Below are 18,680 nucleotides of genomic sequence, written 5' to 3'. Positions count from 1 at the left end.
TATGCTGACATCACTAGAAGGCAGAGCTCTGCTTCCACAGAGGCGCCCGAGTGTTGACTGTCCTGTTACCAAGAGAGCTAACAGCCAATCAGATTCCACAGCAAAAACAAGATGGCCTTTGAACTCCCCACCAGCAACTTCCTGCTGTTTTCAGAGTACACACAGTGCAATGCAGTATGTCTGTCAGCTATGCGGCACAAAGGAACAGCCATTTTGTGACTGAACTGGACCTGCACCAAAATGCCAGGCGTTTAATCATTTTTCCTTTCTTCCAAGAGTGACTAGTTTCCTTTTGAGCATTAACAAGACAAGAAATACTAATTGCTGATGAAACCAGACAGAGGTGTTAAATTTCTGTTTCACTTCTTTATTTTCCCCAGATAAAATCCTCTTTTATATGAAACTACTTCATAAAATGGCTGCCACAAACTAAATGTGTTCTGTTCTACAAAGTCTGCTGCATTCTGCAGTTCAGTTCTACAAAGAAGCCCTTTGCCAAGAGGATAACAGATTACAGATCTAAAACTTCAAAGTTCTCAATGGAAAGCAGATCTACATCCATTCACACAGAACTAATATTTCCAGATTGTACTTTATAACACGAAATGCAAGCTGGAAGAAAATACAACTGTTTGTACAGCTTCTGCATCTCTTACCTAATAAAAATACAAGCCATGTCCATTTCATTATGGTTAGGGCTATAAGGTAACTGCAATGAAGAAATTCCAAGGGATTTATGCAGAAGTTGGATCTATATGGTGTGTGTCTTTATTTTTTGTTATTTATACTACTTTTGTACAGGACTGGGAATTCCTAGATTTATTTTACCTTAATTTGTATTTCAGATACCAGTATTTGTGAAGTTAATGTTGCAGTCAAAATTTATTGTGCAACTGCTCCTCTTCACATCTGCCTTTTTTAAAAAAATGCATTAGAAAAGGCAGAAGATGCAAGCATTTTTTTTTAAAGAAACGTTATTGCCAACATTTTGTTCCATTGTTCAAAATTTTGAGTTATTGACAACATCCCAGCTTTCATCCTGGGTGAAGCAAGTTAAATTGAGTGAGTAACAGTTAACTTGGAAAGCTTGACAATTGGGTTACTGTATGTATACTGAAATACAGGAAGAAGAGATGTTTCATAGAATCATAGAACAACAGGGTTGGAAGGGACCTCAGGAGGTCATCTAGTCCAACTCCCTGCTCAAAGCAGGACCAATCTCCAGATTTTTGCCCCAGATACCTACATGTCCCCCTCAAGGGCTGAACTCACAACACTGGGTTTAGAAGGCCAATGCTCAAAACACTGAGCTATCCCCTTCCCCCTACTGATTCAAAAGGTCCCAAGAAAGGCCTACATATATACAGACTCTAAACTTTTTCTAAGAGTTAAACTAACACGATTACCCCTCGGGAATAATTTCTGTTTCAAGTCAACTCTCAGAGGAGTTTGTTTGTTCAGATAAGGGTGGTTTTTTTTTTCTTCTTTCCTAGGGCTGGAAATTCAGGAATCAATTCCAGTCATATTCCCTAGTCATTATACTAATGGACTCTCTACCAAACACATACATTGTTTCCCATCTGTATTTTGCAGATCAGTGGCACCAGTCACTCATATCCACCTCACCCATCCATTTTCATTACTGTAGCCTCCAATCAAGGCATGGTTATGTAATATGACTTCACACATTATCTAATGCTTCTAAGCTAGTCCAACAAAATTGTGAGAGGGGAGTCAAGTCAGAGAAGCATGATCTGTGCAGACATCAATGTGTTTCAGGGTTGCAGTAAAACAAGCTGAAGGCTTTACTTCCTAGAAATCATTTCCCCTGTATCTTAAAGTCAACCTTAGAAAGCAAAGTATTTTAGACATTCAGCTGACTCAGCTCAGAAAATAAGGCTCATTTATAAATATGCTCTGTTCAATTGCTCCCACACTCCAGGTGAGTAGATATTACCAGCAGTAAGTTTATTCTGATGAAGTATGGGAAAAAGGGGAGGAAAAAATGTTAAGTGTTTTACTTTTTATTTAATACAACAGGTGTAACACATGGCTCAATCAATGATGCTAGACACATGATCTTTGCTACCAAAGAGCAAAATTACACGTGATGTTATGCAAATATTATAGCCTTGGGACAAAAACAAAAAAAAAAAAATCAAGAGTTGTGTCTGTGTGATCCCAATTATTCACCCATTATATCCAGTTATTGGACTTCATTTTATTTGGCATATGTTCCTACACTCCTAAAATGTATTTATTATGATTTCTGTTGCTCTTACTACTGATCGTCCACATTTTTCAGTGACATTTAGATTAAAAAGCAAACCAACTTTTCTTGACAAAGTCAGGATTTTTGCAGCTGCACTTAAACATAATTACCACCTTATAATTAAGGTTGAAAATATGTCAAACATTTTAAAAAATACAAGTCCTTGTATATACTGTGTGTATGATCCAGTGTTTTTTTTAAGCCAATTTAACAATACCCATTTTAAATCAAATAAACTTACCTATTTCCATTTTAACACCTTTTATTACATTGCAATTTAAAAACATTCCTGATTAGCATGCAAAATTAAGTTTTAAAAGGTTCTAACAAAATAACGTGGTCATGAATGTGCTTCTACGATGATATTTCAAGTTCATATAACGTTCAAGAATAGGTCAAATATTACTGGAACAAGAATCTTATTCATACATTTGATAAACTTACATAGTGCACATATTGATACCAAAGAGTTTTAGAATTCATTTTATTGACAATTACTTAAAAGATACTCAAGGAAAAATGAACAGGCCATGATTTAACAAAAGTTAACATAAATAGGCAAAATGTAATGTATTGACAATCCACTGAAGAGCAATGCATAGTTTTTAGACTTCAATGTTAGATTAAGCCAGCATATTGTTTAAGATACAATGTTAGAAGCTAAATGAAGAACAAAACAAAGGACTTAATGTTGTAAGTCTATCAAATGTTAGCAGTATTTTCAGCATTCTGTACTCTTCCTCAAATCAAAGTTAAATTTATAAAGTATCTGAAAAGAATATCATTACTTGACATAAAAGTAAACACACATTCTGAGCAAAAATATACAAAACAAGCAATGAAAGGACACCAAGGTTCCCATTAACAATCCTAGTTTAGATTTTATAAACATGAAATACTATCACCACCAGGGGAAAGTTTGGTTAAATTGTATCAAAATATCCTAAAATACCTAAACAGTATCAAAGTTCTGTAAGCCCAAATAAAATATAAAGTAAGGAGCATCAATCAAACAGGCACTTTTTAGTTTATATTTTAAAATGAACTTTTTTTCATTCAGGTAAGTTTCTCTAGTGTCTATTTACTATAATTTACTACTACTAGGCTTCTGTATGGCCCTCAGTTAAAGTTTAGACTTCTGAGATTCTTCAAAGAAAAATTTGCCTTGTATGTAAAATGGTGCAATGCAGCAATGGCTAAACCGACAAGGTCGTTTTTCACAGAACAAAAAACCTAAAAACTGAAATTCAGAAACTGAAAAAGCCTAACAGAGAAAGAGGCTACCTTGAATAAAGGTACATTACCTTTTGACTCTGACATGGGCCCTTAAGTCACAACACAACTTTCAGAAATTGCTACCAAAAAAAATTAGGGTGTGGCATATTAACAATCTCAAGGTCATTCCTTAAAAAAGGAATCAAAATCAGTTAAATGTTTTGTCTTAAGTATGGATAGTAAACCAAAGCTGTTAAGGTAAACACTGTATTCAGAGATTTTCAAAAAATAAAATAAAGTTGATAGATCATACCTCGATGCATTGCTGTGTACTGAACCCTCCTCTCCTTGGCTTTTGTCCTCATTTCTCATCATCTTTAAATTCTTAAATATTAAAGGGGGGTATCTGTGTTTGCTTTGATGTCCTGTGCCCAGGTATTTACTGTCAAAAGTTGAAAGAAAGGTAAGGTCCCAGTTTGTTTCAGTAGCTTTCATTATCAAGAACAAAGTCCTGACGCTGCAATGATAGTTATAACAATACATAACACTGATCAGCACAGGAAAACGGACATTTAAAACAATATTCATTTTAAAAAGAAAAAATTGGAAGAGAAACAGCCCAGAGCAGCATCCTGCAAACTTTCCCAAAGTAACAGAGGAAGCAAAAATCTCTGTATTTTATTGCGTCATTCCCAATACAGCTCAAATCGGTCGAAAAGTCAAAGTACTAAAAAACGGCAGAAATCTGAAAAATAATAATATTAATTGCCCACCTACCTGATCCATGCACCACCGCCAGGACCAAGCCGATATTAGTTTCGGGTAGTGGAAAAACATCAGATCCAAAATATTTGGAGGTAAAACGATAACTATATATTTTAGATAATAAAAAAATAAATAGATTATAACCCCCAAAAATATACTGCTGTGAAAGCAAAAGCAGCGATAATTAGTACAAAAAATGTCCGGGGGAAAAGCTCATTAGGAGAGCGCACAAAAATGGAGGTACGCCATGGCTTCTAAGCTGGAAAAACAACGACCTGGGCTCTCTCCACGGCTTCTTCTTTCCAGCAAGGCACGAAAAGAGAGCCTCCAAAAGCTGCTTTTCTGCCCGAAAAAGGCTCAATTAGCCCCCGATTCGTGCCTAGAACAGATAAGGGGCTCTGGGGGCCCCCTGAGGCTGCTCAAAAGTTAGGGAAAGTTGCGTAAAGTGTTGGGAAGGCACGGAGCTCAGCGCGCTCTCTCTAAGGCACAGCCGCCATCTAGAGCTCCTTCCCAGCTCTGAGCTCTGCCTTTGATTGACACTCTACATTTACCCCACAACTCAGGTGATGTACCATAGACCCACCCCTTCATTTCTACCAAAAAAAAGGAAGAGCCTCCACCTAAAGGGTGCCTGCCACCCCCCCACATCCTTGGCTTCTTCAAACCACCCCATCTGAGGGGGCACCTTAACCCCATCTGGCTCAGACACCCTTTTCAAGCCAGAAAGAAATGTAATTTGTTTCTTTTGTTTTAAAGATTTGCTAAATATTTCAGTCCATGGGCTAAAATTACTTCCTCCCTGGACAGGAAGTGGTGCTGTAACAAGCCATTTTGAAAGAATGGAAGAGGGACTAATAGCCAGATTTGAGCAACAACCCTCCTTGGAAGTCAACCCCACCCAAGGGGTAGCAATTTTTTTTTAAAAATTCAATCAAAAAAAAATCTATCTTCAATCAATAATCCCTTCCCTTGTCACTCAATACCTATAATTTAAGATTGAAAAGTGGAAAGTCACTACACCCTAAAGAAAGCAGTTTGACAGTAACCCTTTCAACTCAACAGCGCCTCCCTAGTGGTTCTTGAGAAGAGCAAAAATAACATAGCTATGTTATTTTAATTCATTAACTGAAGACACTATTGCAAAAAAATATAGCACCCAGGTTGAGTATTGTCCATTTCTTAACCCATTAGTGTTTATAATAGATCTTAACATTCTAAAGTGGACTTTTTACAGTAATGTAGAATTCAATGTCCAGAATTATTTATTACAAGCCATGTAAAATTTCAGATATGTCCTGGCAGAGAAAACACCACTCACTGAGGAATTGGAAGGGATCTAAGCACAAGAGATACCCTTATGCACACCACTCCTCCCCCAACAAGTAAAAGTGATAACCAACTAGAAGCCTCACCTAAGCTTTTCACACATTTATTATCCGTTTTACAAGATACTGGAATCAGGCATCAGTGTTCTGATTTTTTGGTAAAGTTTTGATTTGGGCTTTATACTAAGTGCATCAGAAATGGTACATTATCCCAACCAATGGCCAATAGCAAGTTCTACCAGTAAAACCCAAGTTATTTTCTTTTAGCTCCCCCATATCCTTCCCATCCTTGCCCTCAGTCAATCCACCCTGTCTCTTCAATGCAGTAAAATGAGGGCTGTGTAAATTTGATGCGCTATATCAAAATAGTGCAATATTGACTGGGGAGTGATTATATAAATATAGAAGAAAGCTAGTGACCCTCTGTGCACGCAGCACAAATTTTAAAAAAATAAATTACAATCCAAAAAGAGCACTAATTCCAAACTGAACTTTAACAGTACAAAGAAAATCTATTAGTTTTAATATTCAGTCATTTTTAGACAGTAATACTCAACCGCACCATATTATAAATGGCAGAAACAAGACTGGCTAGTTAAGTGTGTACATTCAACACTACAAGATTAAACAGTTATGAACAGCCATTATCATATGTTTAAGAATGAAGATTTCCAAAAATTTATCTCAATGAATGACAGCTGAACATATCTCATGCTAAATCTACAATATTCGTCATTTGGAGATCCAATTTGTCCAGATTATCTCAATTAACACCAGGTCTGTCCTGGTATTCAAATGTGAGGAGAAAAAAGTTGGGCTACCTGCTCAAGATGAAATTTAAGTATAAAATTGTTTCTCTGTAGCCAACGGTTGACCAACAACATACATTTCTTGTAAGTGGCAAAGTGATTTTTGAACAATAACTGACTTTTAAAAATACTTCACATAGGTCAACTTTGGTGTTTTTAATCTAGTAACAAGAAAGATCAAATAACTCCACTTAACACTTATTTGTAAGGAATTATTAAGTCAACAAGAAATTCACAGTATACAGGATGGCCATGAACTGTACTGGACACTTGTACAGACTAATTCTAATCCATTTTAAATAGATTGGTTTAAATACTCATTAAGCCAAGGTACTCAACTCCACTGAAGTAAAAATTTTTAGAATGGCGAACTTTTTTTTTTTTTAATCAATCCGAAATGTAACAGAAGTTTCCAATACAAAGCACACGAAATTTAGCAAATAAGTCGTTCAGGCATCTCATTTGAAGTTCACTATAAAGATTTTGTATACACACCTCTCCACACAAACAAAAACAAAGATAGTTCAGGATGACCCTTCATTGCAAGCCAATGACCATGCATTTGTTGCCTAGTTTGTCAATATATTTGAAATTTGTACCATCCTATGATAGCTTCAGAAAGTTTAACAAAACAGCTTTGACAACTGACCAAGTACTGAACAAAATAAAAAAATTGAACATTTTAACTCCACGGATAACTAAAAATAAAATATTGAACATTGAGACAAACTGAGGAGTCTTTGAAACCAAATATAGCCATATTTCAAATGAAGTATTTCATAAAGCTTACAAGCCCTCAGTATTTACCAGCTTTAAAAATATTTCTCATTTTCAGAGTCCACTGATCAAAGAAATTTAATGCACCTAAACATCAATACATTCTAAGTGTTTTTCAGCCAGGAAAAAGACAAACCAAGAATAAATTGTAAAAAAACATTTATTAAATAAGTCACTTAAAAACAGCATAACAATACATTTTGCCCAAATAGGCAGTAATATACCTGATATCAACTTAATTCCCCTGTTAAATATACATTTCTTGGAGTATAAAATTTTGCCACCCATCCCTCAAAAACGGATCAATTTTCTGTACACTTGTACAACACCCTTTAGAAATTCAAGTCCATTTTGGTAGGATGATCACAAACCCAAATCTTCTCTGGTTTAGTAACACTGAAGTCCACGTTAAAGTGTCCCTGTCTTGGATGGATATATCACAGTACTCATTCATTAGTCCATTTCCTCAACCTCTCAATCAACAGCGGAACTGCCATCTTGGTTTCCCATTCGTAGACTCCATTTGACACTCTTCATCTGACTTGACTCTTTATAAAAAAATTAAAAGAAAAATGCTGTTGGAATATAGATAATTTATCCTTAAACTAAACAGACAACATTCAGCTATGTACCTTGAAGGCATTTTAAACATGAATTTTAGAACTAAGCCTTCATGAATTTGATTCAATATAAATTATACATGTCAGAACACCTGCTTTTTCACCAACTAACATGAGCACATCCAGCAGCATGACATGTAAGTTTTCAAAAATACAAATAAATACTACAGGGGAAAGTAAGAGTTCAAGAAACCTTTAGAGCATAATGAACTCAGTACAAAAATTTTGCATAGGGAACTATTAAATTAAATACAGAGGGATACTTTCAAATACAGAGGGATTTTTTCCCTGGTGACAAACTTTACTGGACTGACCTATCTACTAAAGTTAATGTAAAACACGAGTACTTCTAGCCAAAGTCTCAAATCAAGTTGAAACTAAGCTTAATTTTTTGCTATTATATGAAATTTTCAGCTATGTCCCTCTCTCTGCTTAACACACACAAGTAATCAAACACAATAATGCCAAAGGTATGAAAGCGAGGTTACTATATGAAGGCGTTGACTGAAGTCAACAGAAATTGCAAAAGTTGTGCCATCTTGGCTCTAGTCTTCTAGTCTAGAAAGAGAAACACTTATGGTGATGGTCATTTTAAAGTGACTAAATATCAGAAAACAGACAGAGTGATCATTTCAGTAGCTACTGGATGAGCCAATGTGTCAAAAATCAGATGAAATTATGCAAATTACACTGCTTTGTTTCATTGCTTTCAACACAACCAGCTTAATGTCATCTCCAACCATGCTTCCTCCAGCCATGTATTCAAAGTTTGCTCTTCATACAGCAGCAACAGGGCTTAAGGCACCAGATCAGTGACAAAGTTAGAAGTGTCCAGATGAAGCATTATTATGACTGCCATTAGAAGTGGGACATTTGGCCCAACAGATCAAGTTATCTTGCCTCTTGACTTTAAGTTACATCACTGATACCAAAACACAAACAAAATGTGGTCCAAAGACAAAAACTAACGTACTTCTTTAAACTGCTATTTGCACCCATATAAACATAAACCTTAAGAACAGGAAACAACTAAATGGCAGAACAAAAAAAACTCAATGCCTACAAGCCATCAACGAAGTGCTCACTGTAGGCAAAACCCTCTGAACTGTACAAGAAATGGTTTTAATAATTGTTTCCTCAATAGTGAATTTGCATTCTAACTTTACATTTGTGACCTTTTATTTCCTTCTTTCGATTTATTCTTTTGAATGTGGCTTTTTAACTTAAACACGCAGTTTAATTTTACAGCCAATTCTACCACTATCAGGTCCCTTAAAAAAACCCCTCCAGGCATAACCTTTCCAGGTAAGAAGGGCTGCAAAAATTAATTACAAAAAAAAAAGACAGTAGAATTGAGTGTTTTGCCTCATCATTCAAGTGCCACTATTCTCACTTCAAAATATCCTGTCAAACTATGTAAAATCTAACTATGAAGTCCTTATAGAAGTCTGTTCCGGGTTAACGATTTGCCATTTACTATGTTTCATATCCCAGTATTCCTATATGGATGAACTTATTTTTCCTCCCATTTCAGATACATTATGTACCTCTATTCCATGTAAGTGGAATACAGGAGCAGATATTTAGATTCAACTTGTCGTTGTTGCATCATATATGTAACAAGTTGAGGGTAGGCAGAATATTCAAATCACAGGGTCTTCCCATCTTCAACCTCACATACCTATTGATTTGTTTTGTTTTTTAAATTCAAGTGGTATTTCTACTTTAGTGGGGGGGTAGCTATTAACTAATATTCTCTAAACTGAAAAACTCACTACAAATGTATTATGTATCATATATTGAACAAACTAATTTAGATTTAAACCGATTTAGGCACTTGGAGATTAGTCCATGTTTCAAAATATTTTTAGGAACCAAAAATCTGATTAAGGAACCAAAATATGACATAACCACACTGTTAAATCTGGTCAGTGAGACAATATCCTTTATTGGACCATCTTCTGGTCCAATAAAACCCACGTTCTCTCTCTAATACCCTGAGAATAACACTGATACAATTCTTGCCAGTGTTAAATATTTGGGAATGTTGGGGTGAGTGAAGTGGATACCCAATATATAATGAAATTCACCAAGTTTCTTGTTATGGTTACTGCTTCTGTTGTAAGAAATAAGGGAAGCCAAGTGTTGATCTGATAACCATAGTACTTTTTGTTGTTGTTTTTGCAGTTCAACCCATGAAAATCTACTTTTGTTGGGTCATTCCACTGAGTGCAAAGCAAATATAAGTGACTGGATAAAAGAAGGCCAATGGTATTTTGGGCTATATAAGCAGGAGCATTACCAGCAGATCAAGGGACGTGATCATTTCCCTCTATTTGGCATTGGTGAGGCCTCATCTGGAGTAGTGTGTCCAATTTTGGGCCCCACACTACAAGGATGTAGAAAAATTGGAAAAAGTCTAGCAGAGGGCAACAAAAATGATCAGGGGGCTGCAGCACATGACTTATGAGGAGAGGCTGAGGGAATTGGGATTATTTAGTCTGCAGAAGAGAAGAATGGGGGGGATCTGATAGCTTTCGACTACCTGAAAGGGGGTTCCAAAGAGGATGGATCTAGACTGTTCTCAGTGGTAGCAGATGACAGAACAAGGAGTAATGGTCTCTAGTTGCAGTGGGAGAGGTTTAGGTTGGGTATTAGGAGAAACTTTTTCCACTAGGAGGGTGGTGAAGCACTGGAATGAGTTACTTACGGAGGTGGTGGAATCTCCTTCCTTAGAAGTTTAAGGTCAGGTTTGACAAAGCCCTGGCTGGGATGATTTAGTTGGGGATTGGTACTGCTTTGAGCAGGGGGCTGGACTAGATGACCTCCTAAGGTCCCTTCCAACCCTGATATCCTATGAAAAGACCTCAGGCCTAAGGTATCTCTGCTTGGTTCAGCCATATTTGGTTGTACCAATGAGTTTGCCAACAAAGGACATAGTGGTAATCTGAATCTCTCATCTTGAAAGTACCACCACCACTTTCAGATTCATACACTAATCTAAAGTTACTATTTCTGTAATAAGATCCTGCAATGAAAGGAGTTACAATAAGAGGAAAGTATCAATAGCATTCAGTAAATAATTTAAAATAATTTGGATCCAATTCTTCAAACTACACAGCTACAACTGTGTGTTATGTTTTTAGGGTACATCTAGTAAACATTTTAACACTTTTTCCCAAGTTAGATTCCTCCTCCAGTAAGACTTCTACAGTGGTTTTATGTTTGTTTATAAACAGTCACACTGATCATCTATGACTAAGACTCTTTTTTTTTAGTACACGAAGCTTATGTTCTCTTTACATCCTTCTGTAGAGTCATAGCATTAGCCATCACTTTATTGCTCAAGAAGTTCTCTTACCTACTGGCTATTGTATTTTTATTTCTAATTAAACAAGATTTAGGCTACTCAAAACCATTTATACAATGCTTGGTAGGTTTTCTTCACTTTGCCAAAATATAGAAATGCCAATCTTTATTAACAGTCCACTGCAATACCTGGGTAAATACTCAAGCACCAAACAGATTTGAAATTTTAGAATTTCTAAATTTATCTTCTCTTCACACTCTCATAATACATATTAACTTTTTGCTCTAATTTAGAAAGATGATTTTTTGGAGGAGTCCATTGCAACAAACAAAATTTCAATCTTTTGTAGTCAAAAATAAGTGTTCAGTTTTACCTTTTATGTTTGTCAAAAACCCACAACAGTTCCCTAAAGTACAGTAGGGAAGTCCAAACATGCAATCATAAAATATACTTATATCAATAGCATGTATAGAAAAAAGACCAACAAAGTTATAAGATTTCAAACAAAGAAGGGAAACTAGAAAGACTGTCAAGCTTTTCATGCTTGAGACTTTTCCATATATTAGAATTTTTTTAAAGTTATAACTTCACGACAAAGGAAAGCTATTTAAGAGGGAAATCCCAGTCGAGGTAAATGGGCAGGAACAAGTTCCTAAGTTTAGAACCTGAGGCTTTTACTTTGTCACAGGTTTACCAAAGCAAGTCTTCCTCTCAGAGACAGAGCTGTAATGGACTTGTATATTAGTGCCACTCTTTCCTCCTAGGATGTGGAAATAGGTGAAATTCTCACCCATACAAGAAGATAGATCTTCATGGAGAACAAAATATAAGAAGGTCCTTCACTGATCTCAGAAGGCTCACTGTAGTTTTATCCAGTTAAAAAAACATGGAGGGGTAAGCACTACAGGTGGTTTCCAAGGGAAAGAACTAGTTTACTTCCATTGACATCAATATGAGTTTTGCCTAGGTAAGGATAGGAAATTTTTTTGTTTTGTTTTTTTTAAAGGCTGTCTCAGGGATGAAAAGAATGATCCAATCGTAACTTTACACATTTGGAACTGTTGGGTTCTGGTATATGACACTGATGTTTATGATGTCCTTTAAATAGGACAAGGCATTCTTAGCTCAGGGAAGTTTTCTTCCAACTCTCAAGGATTCATATTGTACCTGAAGTTAAGGGTCCAAGAACCTTTGATCACATCTTAGAGATCTAGACTGTTTTGAGGTTAAGTAACTTCTGAAAGGTACCTTTGAAATCAAGCTGAGAACAAAAATTTGCAAACAAACAGCACAGCACCTTAAAGAGTTGTTGGGCTGGATTAAAGGTAACAGCCCACATAAAATTTCAAAACACCATGTAGAGTACACCAACTCCAAAAATAAGGTTTATGATGAACTCAAATGCTTTTATTTCTTATTCAAGAAAAACTTTCAAATCCAGATCACTAGTCCTAAATTTAAATTTAATTTACAAACACATTTTAGAGGAGAACATTCTAAAGATAATTCTTCCTCAAATTAAATTCAGGACTTCTGTCTATCTCGCCTAGAGATTACAAAGCACCATAAGGAAATGAATTAACTTTCCAATGTACAGGATAACTGGGATGTCTTCAGCTGCTGCTGGAGAAACATAACCCGACTACAATGAGTTTATAATCCAAATCAGAGAAAGAAAAAGACGACAAAGAAGGGTATAGGAAAAGTTGGGGTGAAATTTAATTGTTAACCTTAACTTTCACCCCTCTTTTCCATGACATACCAAGAAATTATACAGGTTCCCATACTTTTAACAGAAGTTGAGACAGGGCAAGAGGGCTGAGGAGGAAGATAACACAATGGTTTCTGGTGGATAGCATGGCAAAAGTGGGTTTAGAAGAGTGAAGATTACTTGGAACACAGTAGGAAGCGTTAAAAAAAGCAGCACAAAAAAGAGAAGACAGGTAGAGCAGGCAGGGTATAAGAGAACCAAAAAGGGGAATGATATGTAGTCAGTGAATTAAAAAAGCAAGACACCATACACAATACTAGTTGCACCTAAATTTGGCAGCAAGGTCCTGGTATTCTGCAGTACTCTAGTGTGGCAGTTTGGAGATGCTAAATATCTTAATTTAAAATTAAGAACTAAGGCTTTTAATGAATGAGAAGGAGCCGGAAGAGTATGATTCTACCCCCAATTATTTTAATTATAAAAATAATTGAAGGTAGAAACAAAGTCTTATACCTCCTCCACCAATGTTCTGTTTACAATAGGCTCCAGGGGTTTGTCTAGACAAGGCAGGACTTTTGAATTAGTTATCAGTAGGAAGCTAGATGCTTTGGCAGCCAGGGAGGGGACAGTTGGGTTTTTGGCACCTGCGGAAGCATGGAAGGCAGTTTGAACAGAGAACAACATTAGCTGGATGTCTCTACTAATGTGAGGCACAATGAAACCGTCATTATACTCAGGTTGCAGAGTTATCATCCTAATATGATGATGTAAGAATGTCACACCTTGGAGCTACTGGTTCAGGTGTCTGCAGACTAAGGAAAACATCACTGAATGAGTTAACTTTTCACATCTGGAAGATTATCTTCACAAATGAAAAAGTATTAAATGCAAGCTTAAATTCTGCATAAACACAAAATGCATTGAAAATTAGGGCAAAGATAATGTTATGCAGAGATATTGAGTAAACAAGAGGACTTAAATTTGGGCAGATAAAAGAAACTTGACTCTCGGTACCTGTTTTAAAGATCATACAAAGTAGTCCCAGGGTACATTCTTTTTAGCAAAATAGATTCAACAAGTTGTATTCCCATTTTCATCCCAAATGGTGGCACTAGATATAATCAAATCTTCTCTCCTACTCAAACCTGGCAACTTTGCATTTTGACTGAATGGAGGACTATTCCTAAATGAGACCCTATAAACTACTTGCTCAAAGCAGCAGGTCATACTCTAAACTCATAGCATCCTTTGTAAATTTACAGATCTTTGGAATAAGAAGAGGGGAAAAGAGCGCTGAGTCTTAGAAAACTCGCTGAAGATAGTTACTAACTAGTCTGCTTAAGTACCCTTGTTGCTGTTGATAGGCGCGCACAAGGACAAAGCTTGGCTAATGGTATTAATAATAGGATGCTTAAGACATTAATTCGGTTATGTGATTTTCTATTTTATACCACAAATAGAGACATAATATTGATGGAGTACTGTACTATTTGTACAAAGTAACATATTTGATGTATTGTAGTCTGTACAAATACAAATTTGATTTAATGTTTTAACCTTTGCTCTCATCAAGAAGTCAAGTCACAAAAATGGAAGAGTGCCACAGCATTATACGAAAGATTTAAAATTGACTGAAATTAGTATTTAAAAAGGTGCATTTCAAAACGTCACCAAAATCAGAAGAGTTTAGGACTCTGGTACTTTTAAATAAAAATAGGTTTATTTAAAATATGCTTCAAGTCAATCAAGTTTAAGGACATTTTCAATCAAAAATTTTTCAGCAAATTAAACATTATAGCTATAAATCATTTATTTTAAATCACATGCAAGTATATTAAGAAAAATAACTTACCAGTGCTTCAATCAACATCAACTATTTTGTGCATCCTGAGATCACCACATTCCTCACCACATCTGTAGGGGAAAACATACATTAAAAAACATATCGGAAATCAATACATCAAAACTTAAATTCACTGATTTTTATATAAACACCAGAAAGTGCCATCTTCAGCCTAGCGCAAAGCTGCCACCACAATTCCATGTGGTTGGGGGGAGTACGTACCCAATTAAAGACAACCAAAAAGCATACAGCACTTGTCAAAGGACATGCCCTAATCACAATCTGCACCTCAACATACTGCTAAGCAACCTGGGATGGCAAAGATCTTATGGAAACTTTCACAATTTAGAACTACCCTCCACACCCTAGATATATTAACCTCCAGTGACACATCACAGGTGCGATTTGAAAAGACGTTATGTCTAGCACTTTTGGAAACAAATAAATGTGAAGTCTAACCAGGCACCAGTGGAATCTGAAATAGATTCTTGTGTGAAATGCCCTTATGCTTTCAGCCTACTTCTTCCACTTCATTCACTTTCTAAACAGTTTGCTAATTACCAAAGAACTGATACTGCAGTTAAATATAGTACATGTATTAACCAAATTTTGCCATGCAGCCAATTTTCCTTGTAAGGCAGTTACAACAGCATAGCAAAACTCTATACCTATTGTCCAGTTTTCGACATGTGGTCAGCTTCAGAACTGATTATGTCAGTAAGAGCCTACTGACAGTCCATATCAATAAGTTTTTAAAATATCAGTACATTTCTAATAGAGACAAGGAAGTAAATGGCTCCACCCACAACAACTATAAAGCCTCCAGAAAGCAAACTAATACCAAAAGCTCTCTTTGTGATTACAATTATAGAAAATTTTAAATGAGTTACACTTCTCAGCTGAGCCAATAATTGATAGATGTTGTGTGAATCCTAGATCTCCCCAATGACAAAGAACTAATTTAATTTAAAAATTAAGAATAAATTTTTCAAAAATATTTGAGAGACTAAGGAGCATACGACTCATTGAAAGCTAACAGGATTTAGGCTCCTAAATCACCTAACTTGCTAATGCTGGCCTTAATCTAAATTATATCAAATGAGTCAAAAATTCTCTTGCTAACAGCAGTTGGCCAACGAAGTTTCTCCTTTAATATGAATGTATTGATAATAAGTTCTCACAATAGTTTTAATATTTAATGTATAGATTTCTAGATTCTGATATTTTACTTCATCCTTTTTCCTTTAAGTTACTCCCTTTATTTAATATTTCCCCTTCCCACATCAGATTTCCATTTTAAACACGTTGCAAATGAACTACTTCCAACAATGTAATTATAATTTTGTTCATAAAGCCTGGTTTCTTTCCACACATCTGGGTATCCATCAAACTTGAGTGGTAACCAGTATGCAACTGACAGTTTACCTAGGTATGATATATAAGGAGTTTATAGGACTAAAATGTGTATTAAAATGTGATTTAACAGCTGCTATCAGATCCAACAGTATATAGCATTCAACAGTATTTGTTTTATTCAGTGGTTTTAATTTCTCGTTCAATCAGCCGATAGAGGTTCCTCTGCAAAGAAACCTTAAATTTTATAAGTGTTATATAACATGAAGATGCGTTTGTTTGTCCAACTGAGTGTTTACATCTATCACTTCCCTCTTCAAAGAAAACATCTAGCACTAGAGACTTCATAAAAGGTAACCAAACCAAGCTATGGTGAAAAGCTGAACCTGAAAGTCCAATCTTAGACACTTCTAATAGCGTACCACATTATCTAGGTTCAGAGATCATTTCTATTCTAGTTTAAACATCTTGTTATTTTCATGATGACTCAATTGAGCGATAAGTTATTTGGCTCTACTCAGGTTATAATGGCCCAGTCAAACACAGACATACCACAGTTCAATTACAAAGAAAGCAGATTTGAGAACATGAATGTTTTTTTAATGTCAGTACAATTTTGGAAGAGGAAGCTAACATTTCGTAAGCAGATAGTTGTCAGAAGTGTCTATTGGATGAACTGAAAAAGAATGTTCCCAGCAAAAAAAAAGAATAGCAGTGGGATGGCAATAAATCATATCTCTTGCATGTTCACTAGTGGTTGTTTTCATAACTGTCAAACTACATGCCCATTATACTTTCAATTTCCAACTTTAAATGTTATCATTTGACACTCATATTATTCAAAACAGCTATTTACCTTATAATCATAGAAAAACACTAATTAACTAAAATGCATCACTAAAATGCTTACGTTTTATGCTATGTATCCCAGTTGGGAAACTGTTCACTAGTAAATATTAATTTAACTCAAATAGCATTTGCATCTCCCATTTATAGTTTAACTTACTTGATATCTGAATAAAAATAAGATTTTTAGTTAACCTAATGGCTGTAACTTTGCAGAATGAGTGTAGTAAAAAATAAATAAATAAATAAATAAAAATTAAAAAAAACCCACCACGAACACTTTACCTCTTTCCCAAATCACAGCACCTGAAATTTCCAGACAGCCTTTCGGATGTCCTTTGCACTAACATCTTATTCTACAAGTTACACAACTGGCAGCCCTAGAGAGACAGAATGCTCGGCTCCATAGACAATGGCTCCTCTCCCTAAGGGATGGCAAGGTACCAAGCTCTAAAAGAGTCTTGTATGTCTAACATGGTCTCTTTACTCTGCTCAAGGTGAGGCTCACTTGTTTTTAGATGTCATGTTTTCTGGTTACATGCAACGGGGACTAAAATGATTCCAGAGCATAAACTGTTTTATGGATTCTATGACACATTAATATGCTTTCAGGTGCTTGGAACTGAGATCTTTCCTTGATTTCCTAGAGGTGTGAACTGAGTTGACTGAGGCCTATACAACGTATTTAAAGAATAGCTGCCAATATATAGATCAAAATATGTAAGATTTGAATTAAAGGGACAAGAAGTGAGGATCTAAACAACAGTCAAAATGATTAGAGAACCTTGAGACCATAGTTTTCACAATATATTCAGTACAAAGAATACCATGGTGGTACAGGATGAGTTCAAGGTCACAAAGATCAAAGGATTCTTTTCCAAATGCCCTTATAAAAGTGTCTGTTAACCAAACTGGGTCAACCTATGATGTCTAACTTATATTTGTATTTATGAATAGGTTAACCGTGACCGAAGATGTTTTTTATCTTAAATGGGCTTGACCAAAGGAATAAAAATCACGAATTTCACAGATTAAGTGTAAGAATTATCAGGATTTGAGTGTACTGCTCTACTATAATTACAAGCCTGTTTTGGCTCTCTCATCAGTAGATTATTTGAGAGGCCTGGACTTCGTAGCATTCTGTTCCAGTACACTGAAGATTCACATCAGTTGTCACATGCATCTTTTCAAAGCTGCAAGATAATTTAAGTACTCCTAATTCTCAAGTTTCATATTATACAATTACATGACTGCCATGTTAAATTTTACACAGCATCCTCATTCAAAATTTTGTTTTCCTGCAGTCTGCCTACATTGTAAGCTATATGACGGCTTCTCTACATAAATTAGTTTGATTTGTGTGTCATACTGACAAGAACTCTTGTGTGGGTAAAATGAACTGCTACAAGCTGAGACACTTGAAAAGTTATATATCTGAAGCTGAATAGTTAAAGCAATTAGCTGGAACAGGCTAAAATTTACCTCCAAGCTAGAACAGGTATCTGTACTCTATCAAGTAGGAGATCTTATAAGAATGGTGTTGATTTTTGCTAATTTTTAGTTTTATGTAAGACGGTTTTGGGGGTACACTGTAACATACATAATTCATTAAGATTCATTTTAGGATTCTCAGTTAATTTGAATCTCTTCATCAAGATGATCTTAAGATTTAATGACCTGAATTTGTATATTAGTTTGGTAATCTGTAAGAAGAAACCTGTTATTAATACAAGCACCAAGTAAGATCGACAATGCCGAGTTACATTTGAACCATGTTACCTTTTATCAATCTAAAAATGTAAGATAAAGAGATGTCTCAAATTCAAAGGTAGTT

At 35.6% G+C, this 18,680-nt stretch overlaps 2 protein-coding genes across 7 annotated transcripts in view; one reads left to right on the top strand and one right to left on the bottom strand.

Moving 5' to 3' along the window:
* Window positions 1–5,027, bottom strand: part of CHD2 (chromodomain helicase DNA binding protein 2) — an 88,425-nt gene extending 83,398 nt beyond the window's left edge. For 3 of the 6 annotated variants that reach the window (XM_050967381.1, XM_050967384.1, XM_050967385.1), the window contains exons 1-3: window positions 4,873–5,027; window positions 4,265–4,356; window positions 3,801–3,929 (exon numbers count right to left, since the gene is read on the bottom strand). In XM_050967381.1, coding sequence (XP_050823338.1) covers window positions 3,801–3,862 — 62 coding nt within the window. In that variant the 5' untranslated portion in view covers window positions 3,863–3,929; window positions 4,265–4,356; window positions 4,873–5,027. Of the gene's footprint in view, window positions 1–3,800; window positions 3,930–4,264; window positions 4,828–4,872 lie in introns of those variants that run through there. The other 3 variants (XM_050967383.1, XM_050967382.1, XM_050967389.1) reach the window with 3 other exon arrangements.
* Window positions 1–18,680, top strand: part of LOC127058035 (F-actin-capping protein subunit alpha-2-like) — a 348,126-nt gene that overhangs the window by 198,089 nt on the left and 131,357 nt on the right. The gene's annotated exons all lie outside the window — the stretch shown is intronic.

The sequence above is a fragment of the Gopherus flavomarginatus genome, chromosome 9 (genome assembly GCF_025201925.1).
Source record: "Gopherus flavomarginatus isolate rGopFla2 chromosome 9, rGopFla2.mat.asm, whole genome shotgun sequence".
Taxonomy (NCBI): Eukaryota; Metazoa; Chordata; order Testudines; family Testudinidae; genus Gopherus; species Gopherus flavomarginatus.
The sequence above is the reverse complement of the archived record's forward strand: the minus strand, read 5'-3'. Positions and strand labels throughout refer to the sequence as shown.